At 44.0% G+C, this 18,531-nt stretch overlaps 1 protein-coding gene across 4 annotated transcripts in view; it reads right to left on the minus strand.

The window, feature by feature from the left end:
- LOC105030889 (cadherin-2) overlaps positions 1–6,294 on the minus strand; it is a 56,653-nt gene extending 50,359 nt beyond the window's left edge. For all 4 annotated transcript variants that reach the window (XR_003782657.2, XR_003782656.2, XM_034295718.1 and 1 more), the window contains exons 1-8: positions 6,187–6,294; positions 5,494–5,616; positions 5,221–5,370; positions 4,914–5,058; positions 4,489–4,664; positions 4,258–4,389; positions 3,946–4,128; positions 3,422–3,720 (exon numbers count right to left, since the gene is read on the minus strand). Coding sequence is in view for 2 of the 4 variants with exons in the window: in XM_034295718.1 (XP_034151609.1) it covers positions 3,422–3,720; positions 3,946–4,128; positions 4,258–4,389; positions 4,489–4,664; positions 4,914–5,058; positions 5,221–5,370; positions 5,494–5,616; positions 6,187–6,219 (1,241 nt within the window). In the remaining 2 variants the exon portion in view is untranslated. The remainder of the gene's footprint in view (positions 1–3,421; positions 3,721–3,945; positions 4,129–4,257; positions 4,390–4,488; positions 4,665–4,913; positions 5,059–5,220; positions 5,371–5,493; positions 5,617–6,186) is intronic.
- Between the last annotated feature and the right edge of the window lie 12,237 nt (positions 6,295–18,531).

The raw sequence follows: 18,531 nt of genomic DNA on the forward strand, positions 1-18,531 counted from the left end.
GCCAGCACCATGCTTCACCGTAGGGGGGTTTTGACCGGTGCTTGGTTACCTCCTGACGTGACATGCCAGAGAGTTCAATCTTAGTTTAATCAGAACAGAGATTTTCTTAGTGGCTTCTGGAAAGTCCATTGCCATAAAGGAAGTCTTGGTCACCATCCTGACTAAGGCTCTTTGCCCCGATTGCTCAGTTTGCTGATAAGAGTAATATATTGCTTTGACCTTTCGATATGGTTGTTTGATCATGGTAAGGGTGCCACTCATGCACAGTTCATATAACCATTCACCCGGATCACAATAACGTGGGTTTTATGTGTTTAGTAGCTTCCCAGAGTGGTGTACCTAAGTTGTCCTTTATACAGAAGTAGTCACATTGGGTACATCTTTAGAGTATGTATTGTGAGTGGGGAATTGGGAGATGAGGTTAGAGATGCTTCTCAAGGAAGAGAAGGCGAGGGTGGTTGAGTGGGATACATTTTTTGAAGTTAGGTGTGTGTGTTTTAGATCAGACCTGTGTAAGAGAGATTGGTCCACCCATGTTTTAGAGTGGTCATAATAAAAAGTATTTTACTGTGGTTCTTTAGCAGACCTGCTCTCATTACCACAGTGTTTAGTTCAGGCCTTCAGTGTTAGTTGTTTGTGAGGTACTGTTTCATGTTATGACTCTACTAAGCCTGTTAGAAGATTACTCAATCTACTGTATAATTCCTGCCAACTTCCATCTTGTGTTTACTTGTTTATTGATTTCCTAGCCCGTTGCCTTCTGTACTGTAGCTGGTGATCTGACCATCTGACCTCTTTGCCTGTTTTTTGGAATATGCCTTTCGCCTAACCTTTTGTATTTCTTGCCTGCACTGACAACCCATTTTTCTGAAACATTTGCCTGTATGAAGACCATGAGACTTCTTGCTCGTACTGTGTTTTGGATAAATAAACATCTGCAGCGCCCTGTGCTTGAACCCAACACTTAGCTTTCCTGGCTCGTATTCATTACAAGGTGTGCCACTTTAGGGTTACAACCCAAATGTTAAACAGGTTACATGCGCTAAAATGTTGTTATTGCCTAATAATGGGCATCAATATATGATATTTCTTTATCAATACCAAATGAAAAGGCTCATGTGGTGACTTGTACGTAATAAGTTGCCACATTAATAATGGCTAAAAACTTTTGTTTCCATCTGCCTTTTACTGATTTTAATAATCTTTTAGCCGTCTTAATTGTGGTGTTTTATTTGTATGCTTTATTTTTTTATGCTACATTTATTTCTAGCTTGCCGTGATGTTTTATTTTTTTCATTTTAGGCATAATAATGTAAAGCACTTTAAACTGCCTCTATGTTTGAAATGTGCTATACAAATAAACTAGCCCTGCCTTGTCTAGACAGATAAGATAATTAATTCCAAGTGCCTGCTGCTCTTAGCTGTCCTCATCTTGGCTCATAGAGGTAAAGGTATAATGACAGAATCTGGACTTTAACTATTCAGCTTCTGTTTACAACTTAAACTTAAATCAACAGCTTTCTATTAAATAGATAATTTTTATTGAATATTTAATAACTTCATTTGAATATAACTTTAAAGGTCATCATTCAAATAAAACACACACCATTTGAAGCTTGTTTGTATGACCATGCACACACACACCTACCTCAACCACCTTCCTTTTCTCTGAGAAGCATCTCTGACCTTATCCCTGACTCACAAAACATAAAGATATACCAAAAAATACCAACTTATGTACACATCATCCAACATGGGAACTTACTAAATGAGCACCTTGAAGTTTTGGTGGTTCCAAACTTTTTCGATTTAAGAATGATGGAGGCCAATGTGTTCTTGGACACCTTCAAGGCTGCGGATATCTTTTGGTTCCTTTCCACAGATCTGAGCCTCAACACAATCCTGAGAGCAGTATGGACAGTTCCTTCAACTTCATGGCCTGGTTTTTGCTCTGACATCAATGCAGTGCCATATCAAAGGGTCTGAATTCTTATGTAAATGTTATATCTCTGTTTTTCCCCCAAAATGTCTAATGTCGCAAGTCACTTTCGGGTATTAATTGGGTATTTTCTGTGAAAAAGAATTGATCCTTTTAAAAATAGATCCTTTTAAAAATGAGTCCGTAACATAAAAACATTTGGAAAAAAGGAAAAGCTTCTGAATACTATGAATGATCCTTCAATAATTCATATATGTATATCTCTATTTAGGGAGTTGTTCAGTAGGTAAAATTGACACCTTTGCAGACTGCAACTGGGTTTTGAAAACCTTTGCAATGTACTCTATATACGTGAAGTAAATTCTAGGTATTCTCAGTGTTGTATCACAGCCTGGTGGTAACCTTATACATCAAAGCAAAATGGGTAAAAATAAATGCAAACATGTTATGTTAGAAGAAGTGGAAGAAAATGTGTGTAACACAAGATACTGCCACCTCTTGCAGAATATAGAAACAGTTTTGTTTTTGTGAACTTTCTGTAATTCTTTATCACATCAGAAATTACAGGCAAATACCCTGGCACACAAATATGTTGGAGACTATATGCGCCAATGGAATGGAATGTAAACAATGTGTCCAGCTATAAAAGATATGATGTCACAAAACTTTCTCTGTGGTCTGCTCATGAAATTTACAGGATGTAAATAAGGGGATGTGATTGATATGTTTAAGATCCTTGCTGCATGCAGTTAGAAAGCAAAAGTATAACATGAAAATTGTATTCATTTTCAGAAAGCAAATTATTGCATGGAGATTGCTTAACTAAATTAATGTTTTGAAGTGAATAATAAATAGAATCCTGTACCCTGGCTTGTTGTTTGGCTTTTTTAAATGTACTTCTATGTAGTGAAAATTGTTTGTCTGTGTGGTAGTGGAATATAAATATATATAGAAAAAATAATGTGCTAAATAATTAATCTGGTTAACTTTGGGCATGGTGTGATGACTGTTGCCAAGCATTTTGTTCTAATATATATATGACACACAGTTGAAGAGTACCTATGATAAAAATTGCAGACTTATACATGCTTTGTAAGTGGGAAAACCTGCAAAATCGGCAATGTATCAAATACTTATTCTCCCCACTGTACCATAAAATTATAGACTGATAATTTTTTTGTCAGTGGGCAAACGTACAAAAGTAACAGGGGATCAAATAATGTTTTCCCTCACTGCAGACCAACGTCCCTGTGGAACATTTCCCACAATTCTTTTGCATCTGGGAACCTTCTACCCTACACTGTATTGTGTTCAACCTCAAAGTTGTATGGTGTTATTATGTTCTTACCAAAATTAATTATGATGATACATCTCTAATAAACCTTAAAAAACAGAGTCCTTGAGAGGCAATTCAAAATAGCTATATTCACTGCATACTAAACAATGCAAGTGTATGTCAAGTGTATTTCAAGACAGACTTACAAGAAGGTGTTGGCATAGCTCCGGTCCAAGTCTTTGGCTGTTAATGTCTCCAGGTACCAGCCCACTGCCACGTTCTCATCCACTGACACATTTTTAACAGCTGGGGTGAAGATTGGCGGGTCGTTGACGTCCTCCACCCTAATGGTCACCTGGCGGAACAGTGGTGGATGCCCTATTGAAGTTTCCACATCCCACAAGCCTTTGGGAGGACGTCTATTGACCTTACAGGAGAAGTATGGTTCCTCATTCTCAACACTAACTGACACGTTTCTCACAGAGCCCTCCTCATAGTCCAGAGGCTAGCAGGAGAAAAAACAAACATGGAAATGAGTTAACATTTACTCCGAAACAATGGAGGGATATGATTATTGCACCACTATTAGTTGGTTACTACAATTCAAGTAATTGAAAACGAAATGCTTTTAATTAGTTGATTGCAAGTAAACCAACAACAGCCGAAATATAAATAATAATAAAAAACTTTAAATAATGTTAATTGTAGAAATTGTTGAGTAGTAACAGACCTTTTCTACCAACAACACCCCTTCATTTGTTTTCGGGTCAGTGGTGATTCTGAAGTTCTGGTCCTTGTCTCCATGGATTGTATACCTGGCCTTCCATGCTTGAGTACCCTTGGTATCTTGGTCTGAAACCTGAAGCCGAAGTACTTCCACACCACTGTCTCTCTCCTTGATGCTTCCTACACCCTAAATAGCATCATATGCCAGGATGGTGGACCATTGTCAGTGAGGTATAGTAACATGGAGATGACATTTTTACAAATACTTCCACTGCCTATTATGTCACAATGAGGATAATATAATTCTGTTTCCCACCGTTTGTCCAGTGAAGGTAGGCGGATGGTTGTTTCCGTCCTCTATATTGATGATGACTGTGCAGGTGCTGGAAAGCTGAACCATCTCTCCACGGTCTTTAGCCTCCACCAGGATGGTGTATGTATCTGATTTCTGAAATGGAGGATTGAAATGGTTCTTCACACTACAGTTAAAACTATATACTGGAAAGACTGGTTAGTAGCTATACAAAAAAATTGAGGCTATTCTAACCGGATGGTCCAAACACCCTTTGAATTTAATTGTTCCTGTTGTATCTTGTTGCTCAAGGAAAAACTCCAGGTCCTCTGGGGGTTTTGGGTTGATGGAGACAATCTTCAGATCAAAGGTGCCATTGTTTGTGTCTTTTCTATCTTCATCTGTTGCTCTTACAACTGTCAGAACTTCTCCTGATGTGGGAGGAAATGGAGAGTTCTGATTGGATCAACAAATCCATCAATCATAAAGGAAGGTCAACCATATAAGGTTAAATCAAAAGTATTTACTCTGTCGCTAATGTCTGCAGTTTGTGGTGAAGTTAACAATATATAAACATTTAACTGAATCTAACCCAACTGAATCTTAACTGAACTGATGTTTGGTGTGTGAACTGTGTTGTAAGTAATAATTAAATGTAAGACAAACAAACAACATATAACCTTGTGAGACATTTTCTTTCAGGTTGACAGTGTGTTTGCTGGGCTGGAAAACAGGTGGGTTGTCATTGATGTCTAGAATCTCCACCTCAACACCAAGTCGTGAGTTCAATGTTTTATCAAACTTATCTTTGGCCTCAAATGTCAACTATAATGCCAAATGATAAAAAAGAATGCAATATGAAACAAGCAATCAATCAACGAATAAACCAACCATCAACTCATCAAATGAAATACGAAATAAGCAATACATGAATAAACTAAATCAAAGTAAACAAACATTAAGCAATGCTGAGTTGCCTTCCCTCACCTTGAGTACACTACAAAACTCGTAGTCTAATTCTCCATTAACAAACACTTCCCCGGTTGTTGTTTCAATGAACAGTTTGTCCTTGGGTTCCAAATCAACTCCTTGACCACGCAAATGGAAACCTACCTGGAACTCTTTTTCAGTCTCAATCTGAAACAAAACAACCAATCAATTAAACTCATGACTTTGTATGTGTTTGTCTTTGAATTAATTGTCCTGGGATTACACTGTATTAAGAATTGCAACTCTGCTGACAAAGTGGTCTTTACTTACTTTACCCAGCATGTAAGGATAAGGTCCGTGCCACCCCTCCTCAACCTTAAAACTTTCTATGATCCAGATTCTTTTCTGCCGATGCAGTAACCCTTCACAGGACACACTGACAATTCCCAGACACTAGAGAACCAATCAGAAAGCAATGGTTACCTTGTTCATAAAAAAAGGCATTCCAAATGGATTCCTGCCTTTTACATCAATGGCTCTTCTAAGACTAGAATCTACCAAAATTTTGGCTAGCACCATCTTCTGAGACCTCGATTTTATTCTGAAAAGGATGGGAACATTTTTACTGAAAATGATTACTTCTGTCTGTAGGACTGAAAGCCACATGAATATGAAACTTCAGAACATGAGATCTCCGTACAATTTCCGTTGTACTAGTCATACCTGTACATCTCATGCTACTCTTATTGTGTAAACATGTCAGTCAACACTACTCACTTTAGAAAGAAGGTAAAAGAAAGCATGGAGAATTGTGGTACCAGTGGGTTAGTTATTCCAGACTGTGTGCCTATACAGTACATATTATCAACAAGAAATTCTGTACGAAAAACAGTGTACGAATGTGTCACTCTCTCTGTTCATCTGTTATTCCATACACCCCTGCCTCCCTTTGTTCACCAGATCATGAAATCATTATTCAGGACATCGTAAAAGCAGATTGTAAAATCAATCACTAAACCTTACCAGTGTCATGAGCAGACAGGTAGTTGTCCCCATATTGTATCCAGGTGTTTGAGAATATGGTACTCCAATGCCAAAAGGTTTAATATGCCCCTACCTCCGCTGTGAGCTTTGCCCTAAGTGCAGGACAAGGGTGAACTCTGACTCACCTGTGCATTCAAATGCCCTGCAGTGGGCGGGGGGAAGCTAAAACTGGGCTTTCGATAGAAACCAGGAAGTACCCAGAAGTATAAACATTCTTTGACCAACAACTATAACAGAACCTGCAGGAGCCTGGCCTACCAGAAGTAGTTACTAGGGCATGACACGGCACCCCTAAATAGACTTAAAAATAACTTGTGTTTCATGTTTCTGCTACGTGGATGTTGCATACTGTGTGAAAAATCCCATTTGTTTTCACAGTACCTTTCAACGTCAGGGTCATTGACTGGAGGTTTATTTCTTCCTCATTGAACTTGCACAATGCATTGTGTAATGGCACTCTGACACTTATTCCTGCTTGGTCCACATACACTGACTTAAGGATACCACATTTCTATCCAGTTATTTATTGTAACTGAGTGTTCTAGTTATTCTAGCCCTGACTCATGTTGGTTGCTTGCTAAATAACGAGAAACATCTGATCCACTATCAATTTGTCACAAGCCTTTGACAATTCGAGCCATTGGAGGGACGAGACGGAAACAGACATGGATATCCAGTATCCAGAAGCCGATGAATTAATGTCACGATCAAATATATGAATAAAGAAGGCCATAATATACATTGGGTCTTCATTACATTAAGCAATAGAAAATAAGCATATGGGTCAAGATTTCCCCCTCCATGAACTGCCACCTTAACGTGGTGGAGGGGTTTGAGTACCCGAGTGACCCTAGGAGCTATGTTGTCTGGGGCTATATGCCCTTGGTAGGGTCTCCCAAGGCAAACAGGTCATAGGCGACGGGTCAGACTAAGAGCGGTTCAAAACCCCCTTAATGATTCGTACAATTTTGATTTCCGTGACGTCGCCCGGTATGGCGCAGCCAGGGCCCATCCTGGAGCCAGGCCCGGGGTTGGGGCTCGTATGCAAGCGCCTGGTGGCTGGGCCTTTCCCTATGGGGCCTGGCCGGGCTCAGCCCGAACGGGCGACGTGGGGCCGCTTTCCCGTAGGCTCACCACCCACAGGAGGGACCATAAAGAGCCGGTGCGAAGAGGATCGGGCGGCAGTCGAAGGCAGGGGCCTAGACAACCCGATCTCTGGACACGGAAACTAGCTCTAGGGACGTGGAACGTCACCTCGCTGGCAGGGAAGGAGCCTGAGATCGTGCATGAGGTTGAGAGGTTCCGATTAGAGGTAGTCGGGATCACCTCTACGCACGGCTTGGGCTCTGGAACCACACTCCTTGAGAGAGGATGGACTCTTCACCACTCTGGAGTTGCCGATGGTGAGAGGCGGCGGGCTGGTGTGGGTTTGCTTATAGCTCCCCAGCTCTGCCGCCATGTGTTGGAGTTTACCCCGGTGAACGAGAGGGTCGTTTCCCTGCGCCTAAGGGTCGGGGATAGGTCTCTCATTGTTGTTTGTGCCTATGGGCCAAACGGCAGTGCAGAGTACCCAACCTTCTTGGAGTCTCTGGGAGGGGTGCTGGAAAGTGCTCCGACTGGGGACTCTATCGTTCTACTGGGGGACTTCAACGCCTACGTGGGCAACGACAGTGACACCTGGAGGGGCGTGATTGGGAGGAACGGCTCCCCTGATCTGAACCTGAGTGGTGTTCAGTTATTGGACTTCTGTGCTAGTCACAGTTTGTCCATAACGAACACCATGTTCAAGCATAAGGGTGTCCATCAGTGCACATGGCACCAGGACACCCTAGGCCGCAGGTCGATGATCGACTTTGTTGTCGTCTCATCTGAACTGCGGCCGTATGTCTTGGACACTCGGGTGAAGAGAGGGGCGGAGCTGTCAACTGATCACCACCTGGTGGTGAGTTGGATCCGATGGCGGGGGAGGAAGCTGGACAGACAGACCTGTCAGAGAGATCTTTAACTCCCACCTCCGGCAGAGCTTCGACTGGATCCCGAGGGAGGCTGGAGAGATTGAGTCCGAGTGGACCATGTTCTCCACCACCATTGTCAAAGCGGCCACTCGGAGCTGTGGCCGAAAGGTCTCCGGTGCCTGTCGAGGCGGCAATCCCCGAACCCGGTGGTGGACACCGGAAGTAAGGGATGCCGTCAAGCTGAAGAAGGAGTCCTATCAGGCCTGGTTGGCTTGTGGGACTCCTGAGGCAGCTGACGGGTACCGACAGGCCAAGCGGGCTGCAGCCTGGGTGGTTGTGGAGGCAAAAACCCGGGCCTGGGAGGAGTTTGGTGTGTCCATGGAGAAGGACTATCGGCTGGCCTCGAAGAGATTCTGGCAAACCATCCGGCGCCTCAGGAGAGGGAAACAGTGCCCTACCAACGCTGTTTACAGTAGAGGTGGGCCTGCTGTTGACCTCAACTGGGGATGTCGTCGGGCGGTGGAAGGAGTACTTCGAGGATCTCCTCAATCCCGCTGTCACGTCTTCCATTGAGGAAGCAGAGGATGAGGGCTCTGAGGTGGACTCGTCCATCACCCGGGCTGAAGTCACAGAGGTGGTCAAGAAACTCCTCGGTGGCAAGGCACCGGGGGTGGATGAGATCCGCCCTGAGTACCTCAAGTCTCTGGATGTTGTGGGGCTGTCTTGGTTGACACAACTGTGCAACATCACGTAGTGGTCGGGGACAGTGCCTCTGGGATGGCAGACCGGGGTGGTGGTCCTTCTTTTTAAGAAGGGGGACCGGAGGGTGTGTTCCAACTATAGGGGGATCACACTTCTCAGCCTCCACGGGAAAGTCTATGCCAGGGTTCTGGAGAGGAGAATACGGCCGATAGTAGAACCTCGGATTCAGGAGGAACAGTGTGGTTTTCGTCCGGGCCGTGGAACACTGGACCAGCTCTATACCCTCTACGGGGTGTTGGAGGGTTCATGGGAGTTTACCCAACCAATCCACATGTGTTTTGTGGATTTGGAGAAGGCATTCGACTGTGTCCCTCGCGGCATCCTGTGGAGAGTGATTCGGGAATATGGGGTCCTGGGTCCTTTGCTAAGGGCTGTCAGGTCCCTATACGACTGAAGCAGGAGCTTGGTCCGCATTGCCGGCAGTAAGTCAGACTTGTTCCCAGTGCATGTTGGACTCCGGCAGGGCTGCCCTTTGTCGCCGTTTCTGTTCGTAATTTTTATGGACAGAATTTCTAGGCGCAGCCAGGGGCCGGAGAGTGTCAGGTTTGGGGACCACACAATTTCGTCTCTGCTCTTTGCGGATGATGTTGTCGTGTTGGCCCCTTCTAACTAGGACCTTCAGCATGCACTGGGACGGTTTGCAGCCGAGTGTGAAGCGGTGGGGATGAGAATCAGTACCTCCAAATCCGAGGCCATGGTCCTCAGTCGGAAAAGGGTGGCTTGCCCACTTCAGGTTGGTGGAGAGTGCCTGCCTCAAGTGGAGGAGTTTAAGTATCTAGGGGTCTTGTTCACGAGTGAGGGAAGGATGGAACGGGAGATTGACAGACTGATCGGTGCAGCTTCTGCAGTAATGCAGTCGATGTATCGGTCTGTCGTGGTGAAGAAAGAGCTGAGCCGCAAGGCGAAGCTCTCGATTTACCGGTCAATCTACGTTCCTACTCTCACCTATTTTCATGAGCTTGGATACAGGGGGCCGAAATGAGCTTTCCCCGCAAGGTGGCTGGGAGATCCTTTAGAGTGAGAAGCTCGGTCACCCGGGAGGAGCTCAGAGTAGAGCCGCTGCTCCTCCACATCGAGAGGGGTCAGCTGAGGTGGCTTGGGCATCTGTTTCGGATGCCTCCGGAACGCCTTCCTGGGAAGGTGTTCCGGTCCCGTCCCACCGGGAGGAGACCCCGGGGAAGACCTAGGTACACGATGGAGGGACTATGTCCCCCGGCTGGCCTGGGAATGCCTCGGTGTCCCCTTGGAAGAGCTAGAGGAAGTGTCTGGGGAGAGGGAAGTCTGGTCATCCCTGCTTAGACTGCTGCCCCCGCGACCCGGCCCCGGATAAGCGGAAGATGATGGATGGATAGATGGTCAAGATTTCTCCATGCAAGTGTTAAAGTGTACATGCAAAACCAAAACTTCTGATGAAAAAGTCAAAAGACATTGAAGAAATGACAGGCGTAAGTGTCGCTGCTTAGCTAACCTTACCTATGTTTGGGATGGCTGTGTTAGTTTGTGGAGTTGCTATGTTTCCATTTAGGTAGCCACAATATTGACTGGGATGGATGTGTTAGTTTGTGGTGTTGGTATGTTTCCATTTAGGTAGCCACTATATTGATTGGGATGGCTGTGTTAGTTTGTGGTGTGTTTCCATTTAGGTAGCCACCAAATTGATTGGAATGGCTGTGTCAGTCTGTGAGTGTTTATGTTTGTGTGTGCATGTGTGTCCATATGTGTAAGTGTAGGGCAGGGTCAGTGTTGTGTCAAGAAGTTTGAGCAAATGTTAGTTAAGTTCTATTAATGATTTAGTTAAATTCTATTAATAAATGATGAATGACTGATAAATAATTAATAATTTCAATCAAATAGGGTTTGACAGGATTTGCAAGAGAGAATTTGTGAAATCAGAGAGATTTTATTTATAATACATTTTGAAAAATGTTTTGTTGTTATTGTCTTAATTTAAATAATACGGTGGGGCAAAAAAGTATTTAGTCAGCCAACAATTTAGTCAGCCACCATTTTGTCTCTCATAATTGAAGTGTACCTATGAGGAAAATTACAGGCCTCTCTCATCTTTTTAAGTGGGAGAACTTGCACAATTGGTGGCTGACTAAATACTTTTTTGCCCCACTGTTTATGAACGTGGGGTGGCATGGTTGAACAAAATAATTGTGCGTGAATATAAAAAACTAGAATTATAAAAACTAGTATCAGTAACCAAAAAACTGAAATAACAAACTCTAAACAGACTAGGGAAACGACGAAAACAGGAAATACAGGACCTTACAGTTACAATCGACATCCTATAGACAGACTAGCAAGCAAGCAAGTTTATTTATATAGCACCAGGGACGTCACAAGAAATTCATGGATGGGAGGGCTAAGACTCATTTTGAAGGGGTCTGGGCAATTCATACATAGAAGCAATTCACTGTGGTTTACAAAGAAACATTAAAATATAAAAATACAATAGAATAAAAACAAATACTAGAACAAAAACATACATCATAATTATAACATGGAATAAGAAAATAAAAACGAAATGAAAACACAACTGGTAGATTTCATAGTAGAGAACCAGGGTGATGTGTTCTGTTTTCTTGGTCCTGGTTAACATTCTAGCAGCAGCATTCTGACTACAGTGTATTGTATTTACACACTCAGTTTCTCTTTCAATCTCTCACAATTTTTTATGCCAAACCGGTTTGACATCAGCTATCTACATGCTAAACGTAAAGGTCAGAGCAAGATGTGTCTGTGGAGAATATTTGCATATTACAAGGCTCACTGTTGAGCTGATACACTTACAGAAACTTAGGAAAAGTAATAAATAATCGCTTTCTGTCAAATTTTTATTATTTTTAATAAAATACTTTGTACAGAAAGGTACACAGCCAGCAACATTTTAGAGAGGACCTTGAAATTAAAAGCAGGCTCTTGCTGGTTGTTACCTGCTGGCCTAAAGCATTGGTGGATAGATTTTAAACTGCTGAGTTTTCTATGCCTTCCTCTTTCAGTTTCAAATGCCCAACAGTGACCCCAACCACAACCATGAAGTCCCTAAAAAGAACATCAAACAATCAATCAATCAAATGTATTTATAAAGCCCTTTTTACAACAGCAGTTGTCACAAAGTGCTTTACAGAGACACCCGGCCTTAAACCCCAAGGAGCAAACAACAGTAGTGTTGGATTTCAGTGGCTAGAAAAAACTCCCTAAGAAGGACGAATTTTAGGAAGGAACCTAGAGAGGACCCAGGCTCAGAGGGGTGACCAGTCCTCTTCTGGCTGTGCCGGGTGAGATATTAAGAGTCCAGTTGGAATAATAAATACATTTCTCTGGGCTAAATCCAGAGTCTATTTGATTCTAGAGTAGGTCAAAAGTATGACTAGATGGACAAGGACAGGGACAGCAACAGGCCCCCCAAACCAGGTACTCCGCAGGTGTGGACCAGGACCTCATCTCCTCCTAAAATGTAAAACTGGAGGAGACTGAAAAGTTAGAAGTGCATTCCTCATATCCCCCAGCACAATAATATAGCAGCGTAACACCTTGGAACTGAGACGGGGGGGTCCGGCGACACTGTGGCCCTACCCGGGGGAGGCCCCGGACAGGGCCCAACAGGCAGGAAATCAATCCACCCACATTGCCAGGCATCAACCAAAGGGACACCCACCAACCGCAACCCCCCTGAATGAGTATTGCTAGCAGCGTACAGCCCAATTGCACAAGTGCGCAACAGAGAGTCAACAACAAGCCAGTGACTCTTCCCCCGAAAGGCATTGGAGGGAGGGCATCCCAGTGGTGACGAGAGCCCACCTGGCAAGACAGCAAGGGTGGACAGTATCAAGCCTACTGGTTACCTTCACGCCCCCGGGCCAGGCTACACCTAATTATAAACCGTGCTGTAGAGATGAGTTTTTAGTAGACACTTGAAAGTTTGCACTGAGTTTGCATTTCTAACCTTAACTGGCAGATCATTCCACAGTAGCGGAGTTCTATGAGAAAAGGCCCTGCCGCCAGCTGTTTGTTTAGAAATTCTAGGTACAATTAAAAGGCCTGCATCTTGCGATCGTAGGTTACGTGTAGGTATGGCTGGATCATTTCAGCAAGGTAAGTAGGAGCAAGTCCATGTATTGATTTATAGGTTAAGAGTAAAACCTTAAAATCAGCCCTAACCCTAACAGGCAGCCAGTGTAAGGACGCTAGGACAGGAGTAATGTGTTCAGATTTTTTTGTTCTAGTTAGGATTCTAGCAGCCGTGTGCAGGACTAATTGAAGTTTATTTATTACTTTTTCTGGATAACCAGAGAGAAGAGCATTGCAGTAATCTAGTCTAGAAGTAACGAAAGCATGGATTTATTTTTCTGCATCAGTTTTTGATAGAAAGTTTCTAATATTTGCAATGTTTCGAAGATGAAAATAAGCAACTCTTGAGACATATTTTATATGTTCTTCAAAGGAGAGGTCAGGGTCAAGGGTAACGCCAAGGTTTTTTACAGTTTTTTGGGATACGACCATGCAGCCGCCGAGGTTCACAGTGAGATCTGCTAACAACGCTCTTTGTTTCTTGGGTCCTAAAACGAGCATTTCTGTTTTCCTTGAGTTTAAGAGCAAGAAATTCTCTGTCATCCACTTCCTAATATCTGAAACGCATGCTTCCAAAGTAGCTAATTTAGGGGCTTCTCCATGCTTCATTTAAATATATGACTGTGTGTCATCAGCGTAACAGTGAAAGTTCACATTGTGATTTCGGATTACATCGCCCAGAGGCAGCATATATAGTGAGAACAATAATGGGCCCAGAACCGAGCCTTGAGGAACACCAAAGCATACCTTTGACTTGTCAATGCTAACAACACACAGGTGTAAACACTAACACACATGATTAGTCAATGTTTCAGAACATTGGATGACAACTATTGAGATTGAGAAAGAGTGGTGGAGGAAGAATGAGATAAGGTGGACCTGTGAGAGAAAGAAATATGATCTCTTATGAGATTTGTGTACAGCCAAACCTTGGCCATTTCACTGTTGTGTCAATTAATAAAAATGCCACTAATTGCACACTTAGTAACCTGTTGTCTTCAACTGTACATAAAATAAAAGTAGAAAATGACAAGAAAATGACATGAACCTCAGACTATTGATATTTTGTAACATGTCTAACTGCATTAGACATTAGACAAGAAGCAACAGGACGGATGCGGAACCTTTGTCTGAGGCCATTAGAAGGTAATTTGTTACATGAACTTGAACTTGTTAATATAACCCCATGCTAAATTCTAATTGTTGATCTCTTTGGCTGTAGTAACATCATCCTAGTCCCTTTAAAAACATCAATTAATTCCTTGCAGTAACATGTAGGGCAATGTACATTTGCTACAATGCATGATTAATGGAACACAGTTTAAACACATTTGCAGTACTATATTCATCTAACTTGTGCTTACCTCAGCAAAACCAGCAAAGGTGTTCCAAGGGTTAAATTCCTCTGTATGGAATATACTAAGGGGTTTCAACACAGGTTGTCCACTTTCAGTGGTGCGGTATTCTCTGGGTACTAGTTATGCAATTATTATGCTTACAGAAAATAGAAGAACGGTTGACAAGGTGAAGTGAATTACGCTCTGTGAGGAAAACAATGTGAGAAACCTAAAAAAAATAATAATTATGTGAGAAACCATGAATATTGTACTGTTTTTATGGAAACGCTATAATATTGGATATTCCAAGTTTACAATAATGCTCAGTTTACTTTAGTTGAGTGGGCAAGCCATCTGGGATAAGGACAACATAACATTTTTAAAGCAAATCCAGATGTACATGCATTTCATACTGCTCATTAAAAAAAAAATCAAAAGCAGTGCAGGGATTTCCATGCATTCTGTGCTTTTGGACAAAAACAATAATCTCTATCAGAAATAAAACGTCTAATTCAATTCATCAATGTTTTTGAAGTTTAAAAGTTGAAACAATATATATCTCTCTCCACCTCACTCACTCTCTCACCCACACACACACACACACACACGCACACACACACACATAATCCCTTGCATTGTCTGTCTGTTAGTTATAGAATAATTTATAATTTTGCTTTAGTGATCTTTAAATCATTTCATGGCCTTGCACCTGAATACATGTCTGACATAACTTTCGGACATGTTCTTGGCAGGCACCTCAAATCTTCTGGCACTTGCCTTTCAGGTACCAAAGGTGAGAACCACAATGTTTGCTGAGGCCCTTTCACCAACTATGACCCTTTTCCTTTAAAACAAGCTTGGAAATCAAACTGGTCAAACTGATTGTATAAAAATGTAGGCCCAAGCGTACTGTAAGGGTCTGCTGGGAACGTCTGGCCGAGTCTCCTGTCAGAGAGATCTTTAACTCCCACCTCCGGCAGAGCTGTTCTCCACCGCCATTGTCGAAGCGGCCGCTCGGAGCTGTGGCCGTAAGGTCTCTGGTGCCTGTCGAGGCGGCAATCCCCGAACCCGGTGGTGGACACCGGAAGTAAGGGATGCCGTCAAGCTGAAGAAGGAGTCCTATCAGGCCTGGTTGGCTTGTGGGACTCCTGAGGCGGCTGACGGGTACCGACAGGCCAAGCGGACTGCAGCCCGGGTGGTTGTGGAGGCAAAAACTCGGGCCTGGGAGGAGTTCGGTGAGGCCATGGAGAAGGACTATCGGCTGGCCTCGAAGAGATTCTGGCAAACCATCCGGCGCCTCAGGAGAGGGAAACAGTGCCCTACCAACGCTGTTTACAGTAGAGGTGGGCAGCTGTTGACCTCAACTGGGGATGTCGTCGGGCAGTGGAAGGAGTACTTCGAGGTTCTCCTCAATCCTGCTGTCACGTCTTCCATTGAGGAAGCAGAGGATGAGGACTCAGAGGTGGACTCGTCCATCACCCGGGCTGAAGTCACTGAGGTGGTCAAGAAACTCCTCGGTGGCAAGGCACCGGGGGTGGATGAGATCCGCCCTGAGTACCTCAAGTCTCTGGATGTTGTGGGGCTGTCTTGGTTGACATGCCTGTGCAACATCGCGTGGCGGTCGGGGACAGTGCCTCTGGGACGGCAGACCGGGGTGGTGGTCCCTCTTTTTAAGAAGGGGGACCGGAGGGTGTGTTACAACTATAGGGGGATCACACTTCTCAGCCTCCCCGGGAAAGTCTATGCCAGGGTTCTGGAGAGGAGAATACGGCCGATAGTAGAACCTCGGATTCAGGAGGAACAGTGTGGTTTTCGTCCGGGCCGTGGAACACTGGACCAGCTCTATACCCTCTACGGGGTGTTGGAGGGTTTATGGGAGTTTGCCCAACCAGTCCACATGTGTTTTGTGGATTTGGAGAAGGCATTCGACTGTGTCCCTCGCGGCGTCCTGTGGAGAGTGCTTCGGGAATATGGGGTCCTGGGTCCTTTGCTAAGGGCTGTCAGGTCCCTATACGACCGAAGTAGGAGCTTGGTCCGCATTGCCGGCAGTAAGTCAGACTTGTTCCCAGTGCATGTTGGACTCCGGCAGGGCTGCCCTTTGTCACCGGTTCTGTTCATAATTTTTATGGACAGAATTTCTAGGCGCAGCCAGGGGCCGGAGGGTGTCAGGTTTGGGGACCACACGATTTCGTCTTTGCTCTTTGCGGATGATGTTGTCGTGTTGGCCCCTTCAAACCAGGACTTTCAGCATGCGCTGGGACGGTTTGCAGCCGAGTGTGAAGCGGTGGGGATGAGAATCAGTACCTCCAAATCCGAGGCCATGGTCCTCAGTCGGAAAAGGGTGCCTTGCCCACTTCAGGTTGGTGAAGAGTGCTTGCCTCAAGTGGAGGTGTTTAAGTATCTAGGGGTCTTGTTCACGAGTGAGGGAAGGATGGAACGGGAGATTGACAGACTGATCGGTGCAGCTTCTGCAGTAATGCGGTCGATGTATCGGTCTGTCATGGTGAAGAAAGAGCTGAGCCGTAAGGCGAAGCTCTCGATTTACCAGTCAATCTACGTTCCTACTCTCACCTATGGTCATGAGCTTTGGGTCATGACCGAAAGGACATGATCCCGGATACAGGCGGCCGAAATGAGCTTTCTCCGCAGGGTGGCTGGGCGATCCCTTAGAGATAGGGTGAGAAGCTCGGTCACCCGGGAGGAGCTCGGCGTAGAGCCGCTGCTCCTCCACATCGAGAGGGGTCAGCTGAGGTGTTTCCTGGGAAGGTGTTCCGGTCCCGTCCCACCGGGAGGAGACCCCGGGGAAGACCTAGGACACGCTGGAGGGACTATGTCTCCCGGCTGGCCTGGGAACGCCTCTGTGTCCCCCCGGAAGAGCTGGAGGAAGTGTCTGGGGAGAGGGAAGTCTGGGCATCTCTGCTTAGACTGCTGCCCCCGCCACCCGGCCCCGGATGAAGCGGAATAAGATGAATGAAATTCAGCATAAGAAGATACGGGGGTAAAATTGAGATAGATCAGATTACAGATTTTCAGCTACATGACAGGCTATGTTTTTTGACTGTCTATACCAGGGGCATTAATATCTGTCCTTCAAATCCAAATTCATTCAATTTTTTCATTGCAACCCCTTTAATAAGGGACCTATTCAGACTTAAGACACCAGGTGGGTCCAATTAATGATGAGGTAGAACAGAAAACCACCATTTGCCGGCCATCGTAAGGTAAGATTTGAATATGCCTGGTCTATACCTTAAAATGCCACTGTTGTCATGTTCTGGCTGGGGTGTCTCTATGCATTTCTATGTGCCTGGAGGCCACAGTCAGGGCCTAACTGCAGAGGTGCCTCTTGGCATCTCTATGTGCACTAATGTTTAATCATCCCCAATCAGAGGCAGCTGCTCCCTATTGCCTCTGATTGGGGATCCTATTCAACTGGCCCTGTTTTTCCCTTTAGTCGTGGGTCATGATTTCTGCTTTTTTTTCCTTGCGTTTTGGGAGACTGCTTGGCTTCCTTTTTGTTTTTTACATGACAAAGAAGATATTAAAGGATATTTTCTGAACCTCATTCTGCTCCACATTCAACCTTGACAATTGTCTTTAATTATCTTGGTTGGAATTCTTTAATTATTTTGACTGGAGCTGTATAATGTCTTTGGCTACCATACAGTTAGACATGTTACAAAATATCAATAGTCTGAGGTTCATGTAATTTTCTTATCATTTTCTACTTTTAGTTTATGTACAGTTGAAGACAACAGTTACTAAGTTTGCAATTAGTGGCATTTTTATTAATTGACACAACAGTGAAATGGCCAAGGTTTGGCTGTACACAAATCTCATAAGAGATCATATTTCTTTCTCTCACAGGCCCACCTTCTCTCATTCTTCCTCCACCACTCTTTCTCAATCTCTATAGTTGTCATCCAATGTTCTGAAACATTGACTAATAATGTGTGTTAGTGTTTACACCTGTGTGTTGTTAGAAATGCAATGATTTCAGTGTGGTATACTAAATGGGAGTTTTTTCTGCATGGTGACAATTGTGCTTAATAAAGTGTGTTGTATGTAGGGTTTTGTAAAAAAGATTGAAGAGATGTCTTTGAAAACAAATGTATAGTGCTTATAGGTTATTGCTTTTCATTCTTGAACTTTGCAAACTGGTATTGTGTATTATTGTTCATAGACCAATTGTT

This window comes from Esox lucius, chromosome 12 (genome assembly GCF_011004845.1).
Source record: "Esox lucius isolate fEsoLuc1 chromosome 12, fEsoLuc1.pri, whole genome shotgun sequence".
Taxonomy (NCBI): Eukaryota; Metazoa; Chordata; class Actinopteri; order Esociformes; family Esocidae; genus Esox; species Esox lucius.